Genomic DNA, 17,808 nt, shown 5'->3' on the forward strand with positions numbered 1-17,808 from the left:
CATGAGCGGACGGCTGAGATGGGAGATCATGGCAACATATGAGAAGCATCACCGAAACGATATCCTCATGCCCCCAAATTGGACACGTCCACGTACTCGCTATTGTCTTCTTTTCCCTAGCCGGACGCTTACATAGTTCCTTACGCAGGAAGAAACCGTGCCCACGTCGCGATTTGTGGTTGGAGGACTCTCTGTTCACGCAGCGTCACAGAACCCACCGGTGTAATGGCAACGAAGACGGTGCCCCCCACATTGCGGTACCTAACGCGTGATGCACGCAGGAGACCTCCTGCTTTAAGAAACGTGCCGCCGTAACATGAACCGCAGATCGTGCCAAAGTCTACGTGTGTCCTCCTTCCTCATTGCAAGCACTGAATTCTAATCCAATCCTTCCTCTATCAAACTGCACAAATTGACATCGGGTCACGTTTAAGCAAGTGCGATCGGTTTGGTCAACATGTAGGTGTAAAAAGTAATATTAAGTATAAATGTTATTCACAACATAGTTCATATTCACTAATGTGTTCCACTTGTTCGATTCGATATTTATACGCCGGGACACGCTTAATCGAACCCCGCTGACCGCATCAGCAGAGCACGACGGCGTAGACAAGAACCGATTACAACCAACACGTTGGGTGCATATATCAATCTCCTCAGCAAACCAATCCACGTAACGAAGAAAAGAAAAAGGAAGAAATACTAAGTACTACGAACGGAGTACCCACTCCGTTACCAGGATATATCTCCTGGCGGAAGATCGCTCATGTCCGTTGGGCCCACCGAGGGAGGACCTATCTGGGCGAGTGCAGATGCGGGTGGCTTCCCTTGATTTTCTACTTTTCTGGTTCATTTTCTTATTTGAAGGGCATTTTGGGGTTTCCACCACGTTAGCTTGAGGAATGGAATTTGGATTTGGAGTTCCCCCATTCGCAACGGTGGTGTTTTATTGGGGAACATCTCATTTGTCACCGCCTTCTCCTCTTCGTTTCGTTCCACGTTCTCGCCTTCCAAGCCCCACCTTTCGTTCGCTCTCAGGTATAATTATCGTTCTCCGATCGTATTTATGCTCAATCGCATCTTTACTTCACCTGAAGTCTCCTGGATTTTGGGGTTTGGTGTGGGTGGACGACAGATTATTTTTTTCTTCTTTCTTTTTCTTTTCTGGTTCTTGAATGGAGAATGAGTTCTGGGAATGTGCTTCGTCCCAATCTTGAGCTGGACGGTGTTCCAAGCTTAGTCTATAAGAGGCTTTCTGTCGAAATAATCTCCTAGGTTTTGTTAATTGCCTCTTTTCTTGTTTCTTTTTTGGTTTCGGAACACCTTTTGCTGTATTTAACGTTGGTTTGATTTGTTTTCTCCTGGGAGTCTATGAATTTGTGCTTCTATTGCAATAATTTAGTCTCTTCTCACGAGTAGTTGACCTAGAAGCATTAGTTCTTTTATTTTGGCAACGTTCTGACGTATCTGTCAGCGTCTCTTTTTTCTACCTTTGTGATGGGGGTTAAGTTCTTGTAAGACTGATGGATGCGCTAGTTCTATCTCGTGGATAAAGTTTAACTGTAAGAAAGAAACTAGTGGACTAGTTTCAGCTTTTTCTTGGAATTGTAAATAGGTAAAACTGTCAAGGACATCTGGGGCATGTAACTAGGGCAATCCGTGCAGCACATCTTATCATTGGAGCATAAATAATACCTCTCACGTTATATTAATTAAGACATGCTTACTAAGCCATGTAGATTCTGGAAGCTGTGTTATTTGGACTTGAAACCGAAACCAATTGAACTCACAAAAAGGTTTAGTTTGCTAGAAGGTCTTGCTTGCTTGCTATTGGTCGTTGGCTACTGATTGTTAAGTTTCTAGCCTGTATCTTATATCTTTTTCAAAAAAAACATGATTAACATGATTCTTACTAAAATGCTACCGTGATGGTTCCATTGTTCTAGTTGCATTCAGTTTTAGATAGTATTTTAATGTTTGAGGCATCGCATACTTGACATGGTCTACATACTCGAATGCCACTTGTTAAATGCAGATGTTATGCATTGATTTTGTCCAAAACAATGTGTACCTAATTTTTAATTTATCAAATGGGGTAAGATTAATGATCCCCTTGTTGACAGGGGGAGGAGGATGGGGAGAGGGGACATCCTACTTATCAATATATATATATTTTTCTGTTGTGTTATTCTATGGAGTCCTTGGAATCAGTGGTCCAAAATAAATGCATTTGTTTTATTTTGCAGTTTACTGAGGATACTTAAAATTTTATTTTTTTTGTTAAAAATGTTTCTTCTGTGTAAGTTTGTTAATTTTACTCTTGCTGCTTGTTATGATATCTTAATCAATGATCCATTTACTATGTTATCCTTAGGTACAATTTCAAAAGTGGTCCTCTGGTATAGTTCTTCTCTCCGCAACAACAAGAAGACCATTGCAAGATGTCAAGAATTGATTAATGGGCAAAAATAAGCAGTCTATTGGTCCTTTGTTTGATACCCTCAGAATGGAGAGGGTTAGGACAATCTTAACTCACACCTATCCTTATCCACATGAACATTCAAGGCATGCGATGACGGCAGTTATGGTTGGATGCCTGTTCTTTATATCTTCTGACAACATGCATACCCTTATTCAGAAGTTGGACAAGAATTTCAAATGGTGGTCCATGTACTTCTGCTTGATTGGTTTTTTCTATTTTTTCTCATCTCCTTTTGTCAGGAAAACTATTAAACCAAGCTATTCAAACTTTAGTCGCTGGTATGCCTCTCTCTATATAGCTGCAAGTAATTGTATTATTCTTTTATTTGTGTCGTCCTCCTTGGTCTTTGTTTAGGCAAAATAAAGAAAGAAGAGATAAATAGTATCAACAAATCTTACTTATTTAAAATGAACCATCAGACATGCTGCCATAGCGGATGGAAGTTTTATGGAGTAATTGCAAATTTATTTTGTTGTAGGTATATTGCATGGATCTTTGTAGCAGCCTTATATCATCTCCCGAGTTTTCAGTCGATGGGAGTGGATTTGCGGATGAATCTTTCTCTATTTTTGACAATTTATATCTCTTCAGTCTTTTTTCTTATTGTGTTTCATATCATATTTCTTGGCCTTTGGTATGTGGGTCTTGTTTCTCGTGTAGCAGGGAAACGGCCAGAAATCCTAGCCATCATCCAGAATTGTACAGTAAGCACTTTAGCTGGTCCCCATATATAAATCAACAAATCCTCTATTAAGAATTTTCCCTGTATAACAAATTGCCTCTCCTGCTATAGTGCAGGTCATTAGTATAGCTTGCTGTGTATTCTATAGTCATTGTGGAAACCTAGCTGTTGTAAGAGAAAACCACTTTGATAGAAGGACTTCAAGTTGGTTGTCCTTTTCGTTTTGGAAGAAGCAAGAAACAAACACTTGGATATCAAAGTTTCTCAGAATGAATGAGTTTAAAGACCAGATTTGTTCATCTTGGTTTGCTCCAGTTGGATCTGCAAGCGACTATCCTCTTTTTTCTAAATGGGTCCTTTATGGGGAGGTGACATATTGTCATCCACATTGGATTATTCATCGAGCTTTAATCTTCACAGTTGTTTGGCCCGTGTTTTAAATAATTTTGTTCTTCATTTTTCAGCTAACATGCAGTGGATCATGTCCTGGTCTTTCCGATGAAATATCCCCTTTATTCTCATTGTGGGCGACATTTATGGGACTTTACATGGCTAATTATGTGGTGGAACGGTCAACTGGGTATGCAATAGTTTTAAGTTTTAAATCCATTGTGGAAAGTGTCTAATCAAGCTTGAGACACTGTGAGCTTATATTTGAGTGCTATGTAGGAGTATTTTCATAGAAGGCTTGTATTTTAATTGTTTAGATGTTACAATGGCATCAAATGTTGGATGATCCCATCTCTATGTTGAAATTCACATTCCTTTATGGCCCTTCTAATTCATCATCTTAAATCTCATAGATGGGCTCTCACACATCCTTCATCAATATCAGAATATGAGAAGTTGAAAAAGCAAATGAAGCCTGATTTCTTGGATATGGTTCCATGGTACTCAGGGTAGGTTATTAGCTATTGTAAACTATGATTTACAGCAAAGATTGGAGTTTGACAATGGTTCTGACGGTTTATGGTAACATTTTACAGGACATCAACTGATTTATTCAAAACGGTATTTGATCTCATGGTGTCAGTAACTTTGTTTCTGGGTCGGTTTGATATGCGTATGATGCAGGTAAAACTGTTATCAATTCTTTTCTTTATCTTTTTTAAGGTTTACATACTCTCTGGGATTAACACTACCTGATTTGGTTGTACCCATCTTGGGCTTTACTAATGATTTCGAAGTTGGAGCTAGAGTTCTATTTTTGAAGTTATCCTGTTTATTTTTTAAATTGTCTATTAAGTGCCGGTTTAATTTTTTAGATTTTATATATTGACCGATTTCCACTTGTATATAAAGATTGTAATTGATTAAAAATCACAAATATAATGAAATTCTCACCATTTTACCCTTTTCAATTCTTTTGAAGTGTCTTCTGCTGTTAATTCTCTTTGCTAGGTTGTTTTTTTTATTTCTGTGTCACAGTTAACTTCTGATCCATCTCATTTATTTAGTGTGGTTCAAGTTTATTAAATTTTTAATTGATGTACTTAAATCAGGCTGCTATGAGCAAGGTTCCAGATGAAGCCAAGAATGGTGATCTTTTCTATGACCATTTGTCAGAAAGAGACAATTTTTGGTTTGATTTTGTTGCAGACACTGGTGATGGTGGGAACTCGACATATACAGTGGCTCGACTATTGGCCCAACGTTCACTACATTTGAGCCTTGGTGACTCTACCCGTTCTCTTCAACGTGGTGATTTGCTTCTTATTGGAGGGGATCTTGCGTAAGATTATATTCATTACCTCATTGAGATTAAATGAAACTAATGTGATAAGAGTTTTTATCTGTTTGAAAACAACCATGATACCATGACCAAAAAAGGAATATTCAATATAGTCACTCGTTAGGACTTTTATGCTTATAAGTTTCTTTTATTTTAATTAACATTACTATTCAATTCTTGAAAGAATTTTGGTCACAAGATTGTTCCCTCCCATTGGTCTTTCTTTGCCACGCCAGTTTCTGCACTTTTGGCTTCAGCTTCCAACTAAAAGGATCCTGTTAGTAGTCTATCACTAGATTTCAGTCTGCTGATGAAGCAATTCTCCGTATGTCAGATTTGGTGATGATTCTTGAATTTAAAATCCTTGCTGGATTCCTAATTATACATTCCAAGGTCATGCTTTGTTCAAACTCATTTATCAAGCATGTTCAGTGAATCTTATTCATGTAAATTTAGTATTTCAAGGGGCATATTAGTTGGTGTGTTATTTGAACTTGTGCCATCATGTTACTTGCTGTTGCAATATTTTAATTCGAAGATGGTTTTCCTCTAAATTTTCATCCAGTTTTAGTATGGCTGATAGAGGGTTTTTGTTTCTACAAAATTATAGTTAAAAGTTGTAGCATTCAAGAACATGAAAATCTTGCACAGGTATCCAAATCCTTCTGCATATACATATGAGAGACGCTTATTCTGTCCTTTTGAAGATGCTCTCCAGCCTCCATCCTGGTACAAAGCTGAACATATAGCAGTAAGCAAACCAGAGCTTCCGTATGGTGTGTCAGAAATGAAGCAGTATGATGGGCCTCAATGTTTTATAATTCCTGGCAACCATGGTTGGTAGTCATTTGCTATGTAGATGCTACTTGAGATTATTCCAAACAATACTTTTTAATCATGTTGATTTGGTTTGATTTATAGTCTTGTCGTCTAAGAGATTCTATTTAAAAGACTTGATTGTTGTCGATGCACAGTAGACTAAACTTATTTCTTGTACAGATTGGTTTGATGGGCTTCACACTTTTATGAGATATGTGTGCCACAAGAGCTGGTTGGGTGGGTGGTTTCTGCCTCAGAAGAAGAGTTATTTTGCTTTGAAGCTTCCCAAAGGATGGTGGGTGTTTGGTCTTGACCAGGCTCTTCATGGTGACATTGATGTCTACCAGTTCAAATTTTTTGCAGAAATATGTCGGAAAAAGGTATCCTGATCTCCTTTGCTGTGTATTTTTGTCTCTGTGGATACCTTTATTGCTGTCTTTGCAAATACTGGAATAACAGTATTTGTTTGTTGATAAATACATGGAAGCCAAGGATTGGTCTAGGTTAGGTCTTGATTGAGTCCTTAGTCTAGATTACACTTTGGTGCCCTATGTTTGATATGATTGGTTAGTCAAGTATTATACTGTAAGTTAGTCTAATTCTGTTTTCCAACTTTGAGGATTCATATCATGAATTTCATTATTATTTTTTGTTAATGATTTATGAGCCCTAAACAACAACAGTCTGGATATATTGCCAGTAAATCCCTTGGCATTTGTAATTGGTTTTTTCTTATGAGTGTTTACTGTCCTAACTCAACAAGACATGAGATGTGTTTATATGTATGATGGATTGGATCATGTGTGTCTCTAATGGAAGTCGAGTTGTGCTCTATATAGCTAGTAGGATGGGTGTTTCTTCATTCTTCGTTTTCTTACCTTTCTCTTATACACACTAGGGGTGTTCAAATCAAATCGAAAAATCGAACCGAATTGATTCAAAACTGGTTCAATCCGAATCAATTCACTAATGGTTCGGTTTTGAAGGCTATAAACGGTTGTAGTTCAAGGTACCCTTCTTTGGTTTGGTTAATCGGTTCAAACCAAACCAAACCAATTTTAATTTGAAAGATATCAATCTGGTTGAGTTTATTATCCAAAGCCCTTAGCTGATTCAAACTGGCCAAAAGGTCCAATTTCACATATGATGTGGGCTCAATTTCACAAATCTTGTTGTGTCATGCAATTGGACCAAGTTTCCGGTTCGATTCAATTAAATGGAATTGGTTCATTTGAATTTTTTTTTAATTACTTGAAATTACAAATCGTGAATCAGTTAACTGAACCAGATTAACCGGTTTTGAATCTGTTCGGTTAGGTATATCCGAATTAGTTTCGGTTCAGACTACCTTACTTTAACTGAACCGAACCGAAAAAATGGTTTTGTTCGGTTTGACCCTTAACTGTTCGGTTCGGACAGGTTTGAACACCTCTAATACACATAGTAAATGGTGGTCACAGGATTTGATCCCAGGATTTTGCTTTTAACAGTCAAGGTTTCTTACCAGCTATGGTCCCTAGCACCTTTAAAATATTTAGAAGACTCAAAATTTGGGTAAGATAGGTAATTTATAGTGAGGTGAATTGATCCTGGGACTTTGCTGTTGACTGTCAAAGTCCCATTGATACAAAAATGTTTTTTTCTCTCATTCTTTCTTGTTAGTTGTATAGGACCTCCATTTCTTGCATTTTGTTACTGCAGCAAATTTAAGCAGCAATCATATTTAAACAGGACGTATTATCTTATGGATTCTTCACGACAAATAGAGAAACTGCAGGTTCTAGATTTGGCAATCTCTATACTAGCTATACTTATAAGTTCTCTCCCTAGAAGCCTTCTGTGCTATATCTTGTTACTTTCTCCTCTTTTGTTTAATGGCTTCAATTTGTCACTGATCTTGTTGAGGATCTTTGATCATAAGCTTCCTTATGAATACCCATGTTATATAAACCATGGTGTCATTAAAATTCTTGATTTCTTATAGTGTAATGCGCTGAATTGATGATTTATGGCCTTTTGACAAAAAAGTGCCAAATTAAAATAGAGGAAATTGAGATATGGGCTGTCTGATTACTATTAATAAAGCATTTGGTAGCTGATTGACCCTTCTGATATTTGAGAGCCAATGTAAATGGAGTGTCAAGTATGAAGTTTGATGATAAAAATTCAATTGGTTGCAACTACAAATGCATTATGATATTATATGAGATGTTGAACTTTGTGCATTGAATAATTATCATTTTGAAATGCTTATTGGGAACATATGGGGCTATGAAGGCATTAGTGAGGGGTGGTTAAACATGTAATTTTGTGGACTATAATGGAAAATATTAGATACTTCCAATTCAAATATTTCATTATAGTGTTGCTTGGTGATGAGGTCAAATTTGGTTGTCGATCCGAGCTACCGAATCTGAACTGAACCGACCTGGATCAAATTTTCCAGCCAAGGGTCCATTAGGAACTGTCTACACTGAGGAAGATCCTGTATGGTTTTATTCTTTCGGGTGGTTCTCAAAAGGCACCATTGAGAACGAAGTGACCTTTGACTTTCTATTAGGTTTTGGTTCTCCAGCTCTCCAATGAATACGGGACACATGGCCTCGTCATTTGGATCATCTATTTTTCTGATATTCATTGTGCTAGACTCCATCAAATTTCAGTTCATATTCTTGGATGATCTAATTATCCTCAGATCTAGTTATGCACATGATTTTCTAAAAATCCTAAGCTAGATTTGCAATTTTCCTATACCTTGGTTGCTGCAGGTTCATGTTCTGGTATTGCTAGTTCCACTATGCATCCGCCTTTGTAATGGTTGGAACTTCAAATAAACACAAGGTCTTTTGGTCTCAATCAGGACAAATCAGAAATAATACTTTGGGAAGTGATATTGAAATTGAAGTATGACGCTGATATTAGGAAAGTGCAAATTGTCCTACCCATTTATTATTTCTTCGTTCAGGTTATGGAGATTCTTTTTTGTAAAAGATATCACTAGATTGAGAGTCGATCATAAGATTTACCACTTATGGTTACAAATGCCTATTCGTCTTTGGTTCTCATTTTATCACTATATTACATGCTGGAACTTGTAAATGAACAAACAATATATTATTTTGGCGAGGGCCAAACCACTACAAATCCAAATGATAGAAGAAGCAGCAGAACATATTTTGAGAATGAACTTGAGTCTAGATTTTTACATATGATACTTGGGAGTTGGTGCACTACTACATAAATTTCATTGTTTTCAAGCTTTTGCAGTATTTTAATTCAGTGAAGATTTCATATCTGGAGCTGAGACAATATAGACCATTGTAATGACGAAGTAGAAGACCGAAACTTATTTGATTTCTTTCCTGAAGCATCCTCTTATGTCTGTTACATTGCACATGGTGAAATTGCAGTGGAAGTTATCCAATCTTTATTTCCATTCTGATGGATTGTCATTTTTCAGTTTTTTTTGCACATGTCATTCTGATATTCATTTAGTTTCACAACAATCATGCTCATAACTCTGGGTCTTTGCTTAGAATCGTAATTTGTATCAAATGATTGTTTCGTTCGTGATTGTATTCCCTATATTTGTAACAATTTCTAATTATACTCATGATGCTTGTAAATTACTTGGTCAAATTTATTAAAAAGGTTGTTACTCCTTTTTTTTTCTGGTTTAGTTGCATCTATTGGTTTGCAGAATGGCTCGATGAAATATTTCATTATGTCAAACTTGAAGATAATTGGATAACTTCTCAGGTTCAAGAAAATGACTGTGTCATTGTAATAACTCATGAGCCTAATTGGCTTCTTGATTGGTACTGGAATGATGTCACTGGGAAAAATGTCTCTCATCTGATAAAGGACTACCTGCATGGTAGATGTAAGCTTCGCATTGCTGGGGATTTGCACCATTATATGCGCCATTCTTTTGTTCCATCAGAGAAGCCTGTTTATGTGGAACATTTGCTTGTAAACGGTTGTGGTGGAGCCTTTTTGCACCCTACACATGTTTTCCGAAACTTTAATAGCTTTTATGGAAGTTCTTTCAAAAGCAACGCTACGTATCCTTCTTATGATGATTCTAGTAGGGTAAGCCATAGTATTTTTCTGTCCTTTTCTTCCACATTTAAGCATATATTTTGCTTTTTTCCATGTTTTTAATCATCTGATCTAATTCATGGCTGATTAAGTTTTGTTTTGCACATCCTTTTTTCTTCCCAAATCTGCTTGATCTTATACATTTTGCAATTGTTTGTTTAGATTGCTTTGGGCAATATTCTGAAGTTCAGAAGAAAGAATTGGCAATTTGATTTCATTGGTGGTATCATATACTTCATATTGGTGTTTTCTATGTTTCCACAGGTAAAATGTTCTATGATTCTGCACCTTAGCTTCAGATTTTATAAAATTGTTTCGGCACTTTGTACAACTTCCATTTTGGTGCATTCACATTTTATTAAAGACACTGGAATTCTTGGCGCTTTCTTTGTTGTTATGGTTCATGTTCTGAAGATAAATTTTCGAATCATGCTTTTATGTATTTGTACAACTTGTTCTGCTAGGTTGAAACACATTAATTAGTTTGTTATCGATAGAAATACTAGATGGATGAAGTAACCTAGAATTTTATTTTCATTCTTGGATTGTTATATTTTAAATTGAAGATATAATTCTATGTAACAGATTATACCCAGTAATTCCAGAACATGGAAATGGTTCAGTGGTTTTATTATTAGGACAATTGAAATTGCATACATATGAGTTGCTTTTTGATTTAAGACTGAAAGATCCTTTCTATAGCATATTATTTGTGTCTTTGCACGTGGTCGGCGGGCAACGAGATGGACAGCAACAGGAGGCGAAATGGGAGAAGAGGGCTCGTGAATGTGAACCCTAAAGAGTATTAATTAATTAATTTTTAATGGGTTGGACCAGACCACATGGGACAGTGGCGGTCTGCATACCGGTTCATGCCCGGACAGATACATACCACTCATTTCTTACTGAGCGAAATGGTGGTCCATGGTCTTATGGCTTAAATTGCATTTTTCTCTAACAAGAAATGTCACTGACCAGTGAAGTTTGAACTTTTAACATCTTACCAACCTCATAAATTTGGTGTAACAATTATATTATAAGGCTGATTTCCTGACTACTCGTTAGAAGCTATTAGGGTATAGAGGTAGCTGATTCTGCATCCTTTTAGAAGGGACTGGTCCATGTGGAGGCTCCACATGGTTTTCTGATAATATGCGCAGACTCCTGGTTATTTATATACCTCTTCCTTTCTGTAAAAGATCAGTTATACATGCCAAGCTGAGTACTATCCATTAGATTCATTTTATGCCATTATTAGATATAGATATCCGACTTTTGTGGAAGCTAAGTATTTTTCTAAGATTGTCAATAGCTAACACATCTCTATATTTGAATATGTGATGGCTTGTGGCTAACACATCTATATAAGAGAGCATGGTCATTGTCTTTAAGATAAGATGTTAATTTTTTATGAAACATTCCTCATAATTGTCATTGTCATCATTATCTTTATTATCATTTCATTATAAGATTTGTTCATCATTATGTCTTTGATCCCCAAATTATCTGACAATTAAAGTTCAGAGAGGGGTTCCTTATTATGTCTTTGAATAAATTTAAATAACTGACTTAAATTGGGGTATTGGATTCAATTTGCTTTGAATTGTTTTGTAATGGGTTTTCAGCTTGGTTTGAGAAGCATAAAACTGAAGCTAGGTTGCAGATCCTCTAGTTCTCAATTAACCACAGAAATTAAACCAAACTGAAAAGCAATACTTGCCATATATTCTAGTATACATAATGTACTAACCAATGTGCTCGATAAAGATAATCACCATCATTTCAATATTATCTATAAATACATCACTCAATTTGAGTTTTATACTGTGTGACGTATGACATGCACCATGGAATTACACACACACACATGTATATATGTGTGTGTGTATGTTCTCACAAGCAAGGATTGATGTATCGCCCAAAACGATATAGTACATGCGATACATATCAGTCCGACAATTGATCGAGATGCGGATCACCCTGTACTTGGCAGTATACAGCAGCCGGGTCGCATTGGGTGATACAGTCTTCGTAACGAGTGAAACGATCAGAATTGGAACGTTATGGATCAATGGATGTGATCCCCTGGTTCAACAGTCAAATTGACTCTTGAGCCACTTTAAAACTCCATTTGAACCTCCTCTCTCCCTCTCTCACTCTCACAACTACGAGCAGATGCGACAGAGTCTCTATGATGTAGACATAAAGTGAAACTCATCATATTCACCTCCGTCATATTTTGGAGGATCTTACGACGAATAACAAAACGAAGATAGTTGGTCATTCTTTTTCAAGGCTCATTGTTTTTGTGATACGGAGCAGTAGGTAAGTGGCAATAGCAGAAGTACCAACATTTGCCAACCTCCTAACCAATACTTGTCACAATCATACTTGCCTCAGGAGCCTCGGACACATTATTCAGGTCGATCAAGCAACAACCATCGCCACGTTGATGCACCAATGATATACAGTTTATCATTACAGTATGTCATGGTAGCAGTTTGATTTTGGTGGTATAAATTCATAAGATCGAGGATCCCAATCCATCAACTATGGAATCCCGTCATTCGTTTTGGTGGTTGAAGCAGTTATATACAATTTGCTTTCATTTATTACTTGGTTTGTTTAAATCTTAAAGTTTTAACACGTAATCTAGCATTTCAATTCGTATCTTTGTAGATGATTTAATATCAACGCAAGAACCATGCGGAACATGCTGCAAAGTTGCTTTCACAAAAAAAAAGCAATCCACTATCCCTTATTTGGATATTTCCTTATTGAAATTGAACCGAATTTGCATTTAGGTCTAATTAAAAGGCTCTAATTTAGGTTTTTTTTCATTTTCAGATATTTTTGGGAAATTTCCAGCCATTTTTTGGGTTTGTCAACACATACCGGCGTACCGACATATGGTATGCTGGTGCTAATCGGTATGTACCAGTCCAGACCTGGACCGGCACCACCGGTCAGCACGAGACTGCAAACCTTGCTCACAAGTGCTAAATTGTAATATGTTACTGCTAATTTTTTTGAAATTTAAAGATCCTCTAAAGAGGTTTACCTATGCTGACACTAAGAAACATGTGGGATTTTTTGTTGACACACCAAAATCCACTTTATTGATCATTTTCATAGGAGCTATCTTCTTTTCTCTCTGTTACTTGTTTCTGTGTTCTCCAGTAGCATCTGCTGAAGAATTCACAAATGCACGTGTTGATAATTCTCAGTTACCATAGTCGTTGACTGTAACTGTTAAATATGATGTGTTGTCTATTCTCCAGTATAATTCAACCTTTCATTCACTTCAGACAATGAAATCTGCATATATGCATTGTCTTGGTCTTTTAGTTATTTTAGTTGATGACTTTGATACTTGAACAGTCACTTCAATTGTACATTGCATATTACATCTTCTAAAAGTTGTTGGAAACTTGAAAACATGATTGCTTTTGTACTTCTACTGTCCACAAGCTGCTGAAACTTTTCTTATATGGTAATTCTTTTGTCAGGTTAGGAACATTTGCTAAGTTTATCTTAAGATAGATGACATCTTAAAGTATTGACATTTTTTGTATTAAACTTTTTAGTGTGATGTTTTCCGCATCTTACATGATGATTCACTGTCTGGACGTCTCAACAACTTCTTTAGTACAATGTGGAGGAACTTCTTGTATATGTTGGAACACTCTTATGTTTCTCTGGTGGGTACTCTCCTGTTGACAGTGGCATCATTTTTCTTTTTGCCAACAAAACTATCACGGAAGAGCCGGGCTGTAATTGGTGTTCTTCATGTTTCTGCTCATATGTTTGCTGCCCTGATTTTGATGTTGCTTTTGGAATTGGCTATTGATATATGTGTCCGCAATCGTCTATTAGCGACTGCAGGTGTGTAAATTTTTGCTGTGTGATTATTTTCTCCACTATAATCATATGTTGAATATAATGTCACTGCATCTGTCTCTTAAGCAAGGTGGTCTCTTGATTTTGATTTTATCGTCAAATAGTTTAAGTACATCATACATTTGATACATTGGAAAATAAATTGAGTCTGAATACTTCATTTTACTTGTTTGTCTTATCGGTTGAATATATTTAGGCACTCAACGATTTTTTCCCCCCTTCGATATATTCGCTCTCCAGCTGGATAATGAGATCTTGATTCATAACCTATTTTCATTGGATTTCAAAAATACATTGGATCTTATAAATCTATAACATTGTAAGATCTGCAGCAAATATATGTTCTGTAGTACAATGTAGTCTGGAAAATGGTAAAACCACAAAAATTTTGGTGTGAAGAAGGTGTCTGTTAATCATATGTGACTTGACAAGCTTCGGTTTGCACCATAGGAGTATATTCTTCCAATCAATTATTAGTAAAATCTTTTAATGCTAAATTTTAGGCATCTAGACATGATAAGGGTTAACCCATAACAAGATGAAGGTGGAGAATTAAGTTCTTGGTTTATGTTGGCTGAACGATAACAAATTTCTTGAATTTGTGGTATTTTCTTGGCTTGTTGTTCTGAGATGGAACTGCTGCCAACTGAATAATGTGCTCTAGCTCAAGTGTTCATGCTGCATTATGCAGCTGTTGCCATATTATATACCTTGTTGCATGTCAAGCAGGATGCCTATTCATAGAACTAAGTTGAGCATGGGCATGGCAGGTGGCCATTGCCATGCTAACACTAGGCCTGCAAATTTTTGACATGCAATGCAAAAGCTTGGTTTCTATTCGGTCATGAAGTTTACATGTAGGCTTGCCTTTGCTTGAGCAACAAATTTTTTTCTTGGTTGACTTTTTAGTGTGACTAATAGATGCCATTTTGATTCTTCTCCATAATCATAAGTGATTGCTGAAATTACAATTATGGAGTGATATTTGAAGGTAAATTTTAATGTATTCATCAAAGTGCGATGCTTACTTTGCTCGTAAGGCTTCACTCTGAAATCTGCTGACAGATAGTCCTAAAGGCTTATGAAACTTATCTTGGATTCCAACTAGGATCTTATGATAGTGCTGTTTTACGAGGATCTTGAGATAGATGAGAAATTTATCCATTTTGGAAATTGGAAGCCAATGAGGTTTATATGCTTTATGGTTTAAGCTCTCACAATAGTGCATTGGCACAGGATACTGAGAGGGATGGACAAATCTGTAAAAAAGAAAAGAAAGATTATCATATTATTAATTTCAAAAGGATTGTTGTTTTTGAAAAGCAGAGATTGTTGTTTAAGAATTCAATGATACTCAGAAATAACTATTATTTTCAGGTGGATTATCATATTTTAGTAGTTATAATGTGATATATAGGTGAACTAGTTAAGATGATTGTACCATGTAAACAGAAATTATTAGGTTTCTTGCTCACAACTTTTTGCAGGCAGCTGCATTTTTTAGCCATAAATACTAATCTTGTGATATTGTTCATATACTGGTTTCACTTCATTCTTCAATTGTTCAATATTTGCTTATATTAGGCTATCACACTCTCTATGAATGGTATCGATCCATGGAAAGTGAGCATTTCCCAGATCCAACTGGACTACGCGCCCGTATTGAACAATGGACATTTGGACTTTATCCTGCCTGTATAAAGTACCTCATGTCGGCTTTTGACGTTCCTGAGGTGATTGAAGTTTGGTAGTGTTGGTTGGACTTGTCTTATGTACTCCATTACTTTTACTATTAATATTATTTTCCCTCACAGGTTATGGCTGTCAGTAGAAGCACAATCTGCAGGAAAGGGATTGAGACCCTTCCACGTGGTGGTGCCATTATCTACTATGCTTCAGTATTTCTGTATTTCTGGGTCCTCTCTACACCCGTTGTATCTCTGGTATTTGGCAGCTATTTATATATCTGCATCAACTGGTTCCACATTCACTTTGATGAAGCCTTTTCCTCCCTTCGCATTGCAAACTATAAGGCATTTACTCGCTTCCATATTACTCCGACTGGTGATCTTGAAGTCTTCACTCTTGCAGTTGATAAGGTGATGGCTTTACACTTGCAGCTTACTTTACACAATCTATCATAATAACGACGTTGTTTTGGGCTGATTCCAATATATATTTTTTAACAATACCAGCCTTACTATAATAATTTAAAGAAACATATATTCCATCCTGGAAATTTGTTACTGCCTTTGTGAGTTTTTCTCCTAGCTGCCTCTTTGTACCCGTTTGTCATGGTCCCATGTTCTGCTACATCTAATCTATGTGCTTAGTCTAGGTTACTCATAAGGCATGGGCATTCTCTGATACTTGGTAAAGCATATGCAGTGTTTAGTGATCATAAGATTATAATTAATGACAACTGTGGTTGCCTGAGTAATTATTTATTGTTGAAGTTCATTGTGGGCTCGGTGTTATCAAATTCCTTGTTTGACTGATTTTTTAAAATTCCATTTCCTGTAGATGATGCAAATTTACTTGCTGGTTCTTTGGAACCAGAAGATGTCCAATGCCAGATGTCTCTTTCCTCTAACCCACCGGTTCTCTTTTTATCCACAAATTCACATCTGCCAATGCCATCCACAAATTCTTTCAATTCAGAAAAGAATTTGAAGTTGCTTGTTATGTTGCATTGGTTATTTTCTTGGGATCTTGATCGTCAATTTTTCTGTATTACATCCTGATTTCCTCTCTGCATTATAACACAACATACTATAGATTACGGCTAAACATCAATACTGAATCATCAGCTAAATTCAGAAAATATTGGAACTTGCTTGTGATGATGTATTAGTTCTTGGGATCTTGATTTTCAATTTTCTGCATTCCATCCTGACATCCTCACTGCATTATGACCCAATAGTTTTATATCTTATACTTAAAAACTTAATAGGAAGACATCTAAAATCTCCAGGTTCTTATGTCAGGACTCCTATTGACATGCATTTACTCCTGCATTGTAAGTGAATGGGACATATCTTGATTACTAGTATTGGATCAAGGAATTCAAATGATCGAATTTATTTCTGATGAGACATTAGTTGCAAATGGTAAAGATCCGATCGCATTGCACAGAGATTGAAGCATTACCTTGTATAGGTTCTTTTAAAGAGAATTACTTTTTTCTGTTTATACCATGACTTGATTACACATTTATGGATGCTTCATACAGTTCTCAGTTTAACTGCAGCTTGTGTTTTTGTCAATTAGGTTCCGAAGGACTGGAAGCTGGATTCCAAGTGGGACACCGAACCGAAAGAGCCACTGCAGTTGAGCCATCTCAGAATGTTCCCCAGCAAATGGACGGCGGCTACTGGCACAGACCCAGTTAACTCTGTGCGCATTATCGACCATTTTGTCATCCAACCGACACCGAACCCTACTGCTGATGCAAATGGTTGATTCCCTTGTCATATTTTATCTGGGCTTGTATCATAGTTGTAAAAAAAAAAAGGGGGAAATATCAACCATGTTCATTGACCACCACTGGCAGCAACAAGGTTGATTGACTTGTCATATAGGAAATCAGATGGCTGATTTCGGTTGATTGACTTGTCATATAGGAAATCAGATGGCTGATTTCTCTCGATAGTTTTAAACAGTCATGGGAATACTGGCAATTTAGAAGGGAATAGCGGTAATATCAAGTTTCGATGTCCTTTATTTTTTGGGGCAAATGCTTTTTGGTTGAATGCCTCAGATCTTTATGATGGCCTAGTGCAGGCTAGCTTGGCAAAACAGGGGCAAATCCAAGTAGCTTAGCTTAAAATCGAGTATTACAAACGGCTGAAAGGTCTTGGTTGGATTGCCCAGAATCCCATGTCCAGTTGTGTCAAAAGGTCTTGTACGGTTTGTAACGCTGCGCACAGGGTGGTCTACTACTGCATCGTTAGTAGCATTTCCACCGAGGATGAGCAGGAAGACGAACACAAATGACGTGATAAAAGCGGCATGTTGACTATTTATCGTGAAATAACACCTTAGCTTCTGCCTCAGAAAGTGTAGTAATTAATTAATGTGGGGTGTGTAGGC

General features: G+C 36.7%; 1 protein-coding gene across 2 annotated transcripts; it reads left to right on the forward strand.

The window, feature by feature from the left end:
- The first annotated feature begins 902 nt into the window (after window positions 1-902).
- LOC135630427 (uncharacterized) lies at window positions 903-17,439 on the forward strand. 2 transcript variants are annotated; one of them, XM_065137696.1, is made up of 16 exons: window positions 903-1,038; window positions 2,375-2,760; window positions 2,961-3,186; window positions 3,281-3,532; window positions 3,629-3,744; window positions 3,968-4,063; window positions 4,151-4,238; window positions 4,667-4,896; window positions 5,548-5,732; window positions 5,896-6,095; window positions 9,475-9,807; window positions 9,979-10,080; window positions 13,404-13,701; window positions 15,301-15,449; window positions 15,531-15,815; window positions 16,987-17,439. In XM_065137696.1, the coding sequence occupies exons 2-16, from the start codon at window positions 2,459-2,461 to the stop codon at window positions 17,176-17,178; spliced, it is 3,054 nt and encodes a 1,017-aa protein (XP_064993768.1). In that variant the 5' UTR covers window positions 903-1,038; window positions 2,375-2,458; the 3' UTR covers window positions 17,179-17,439. The 2 variants fall into 2 exon arrangements, with proteins under 2 accessions (XP_064993768.1, XP_064993769.1); XM_065137697.1 differs by lacking the exon at window positions 903-1,038 and adding an exon at window positions 1,091-1,275.
- The last annotated feature ends 369 nt before the right edge of the window (window positions 17,440-17,808 follow it).

Source organism: Musa acuminata, chromosome BXJ1-3 (genome assembly GCF_036884655.1).
Source record: "Musa acuminata AAA Group cultivar baxijiao chromosome BXJ1-3, Cavendish_Baxijiao_AAA, whole genome shotgun sequence".
NCBI lineage: Eukaryota > Viridiplantae > Streptophyta > Magnoliopsida > Zingiberales > Musaceae > Musa > Musa acuminata.

Coding starts and splice junctions, on each gene's coding strand:
- LOC135630427 (XM_065137696.1), top strand. CDS start 2,459: ATGGGCAAAAATAAGCAGTCTATTGGTCCTTTGTTTGATACCCTCAGA. Junction 4,064..4,150: donor ATGGTTCCATGGTACTCAGG/GTAGGTTATTAG, acceptor AACATTTTACAG/GACATCAACTGATTTATTCA. Junction 13,702..15,300: donor TCGTCTATTAGCGACTGCAG/GTGTGTAAATTT, acceptor TGCTTATATTAG/GCTATCACACTCTCTATGAA.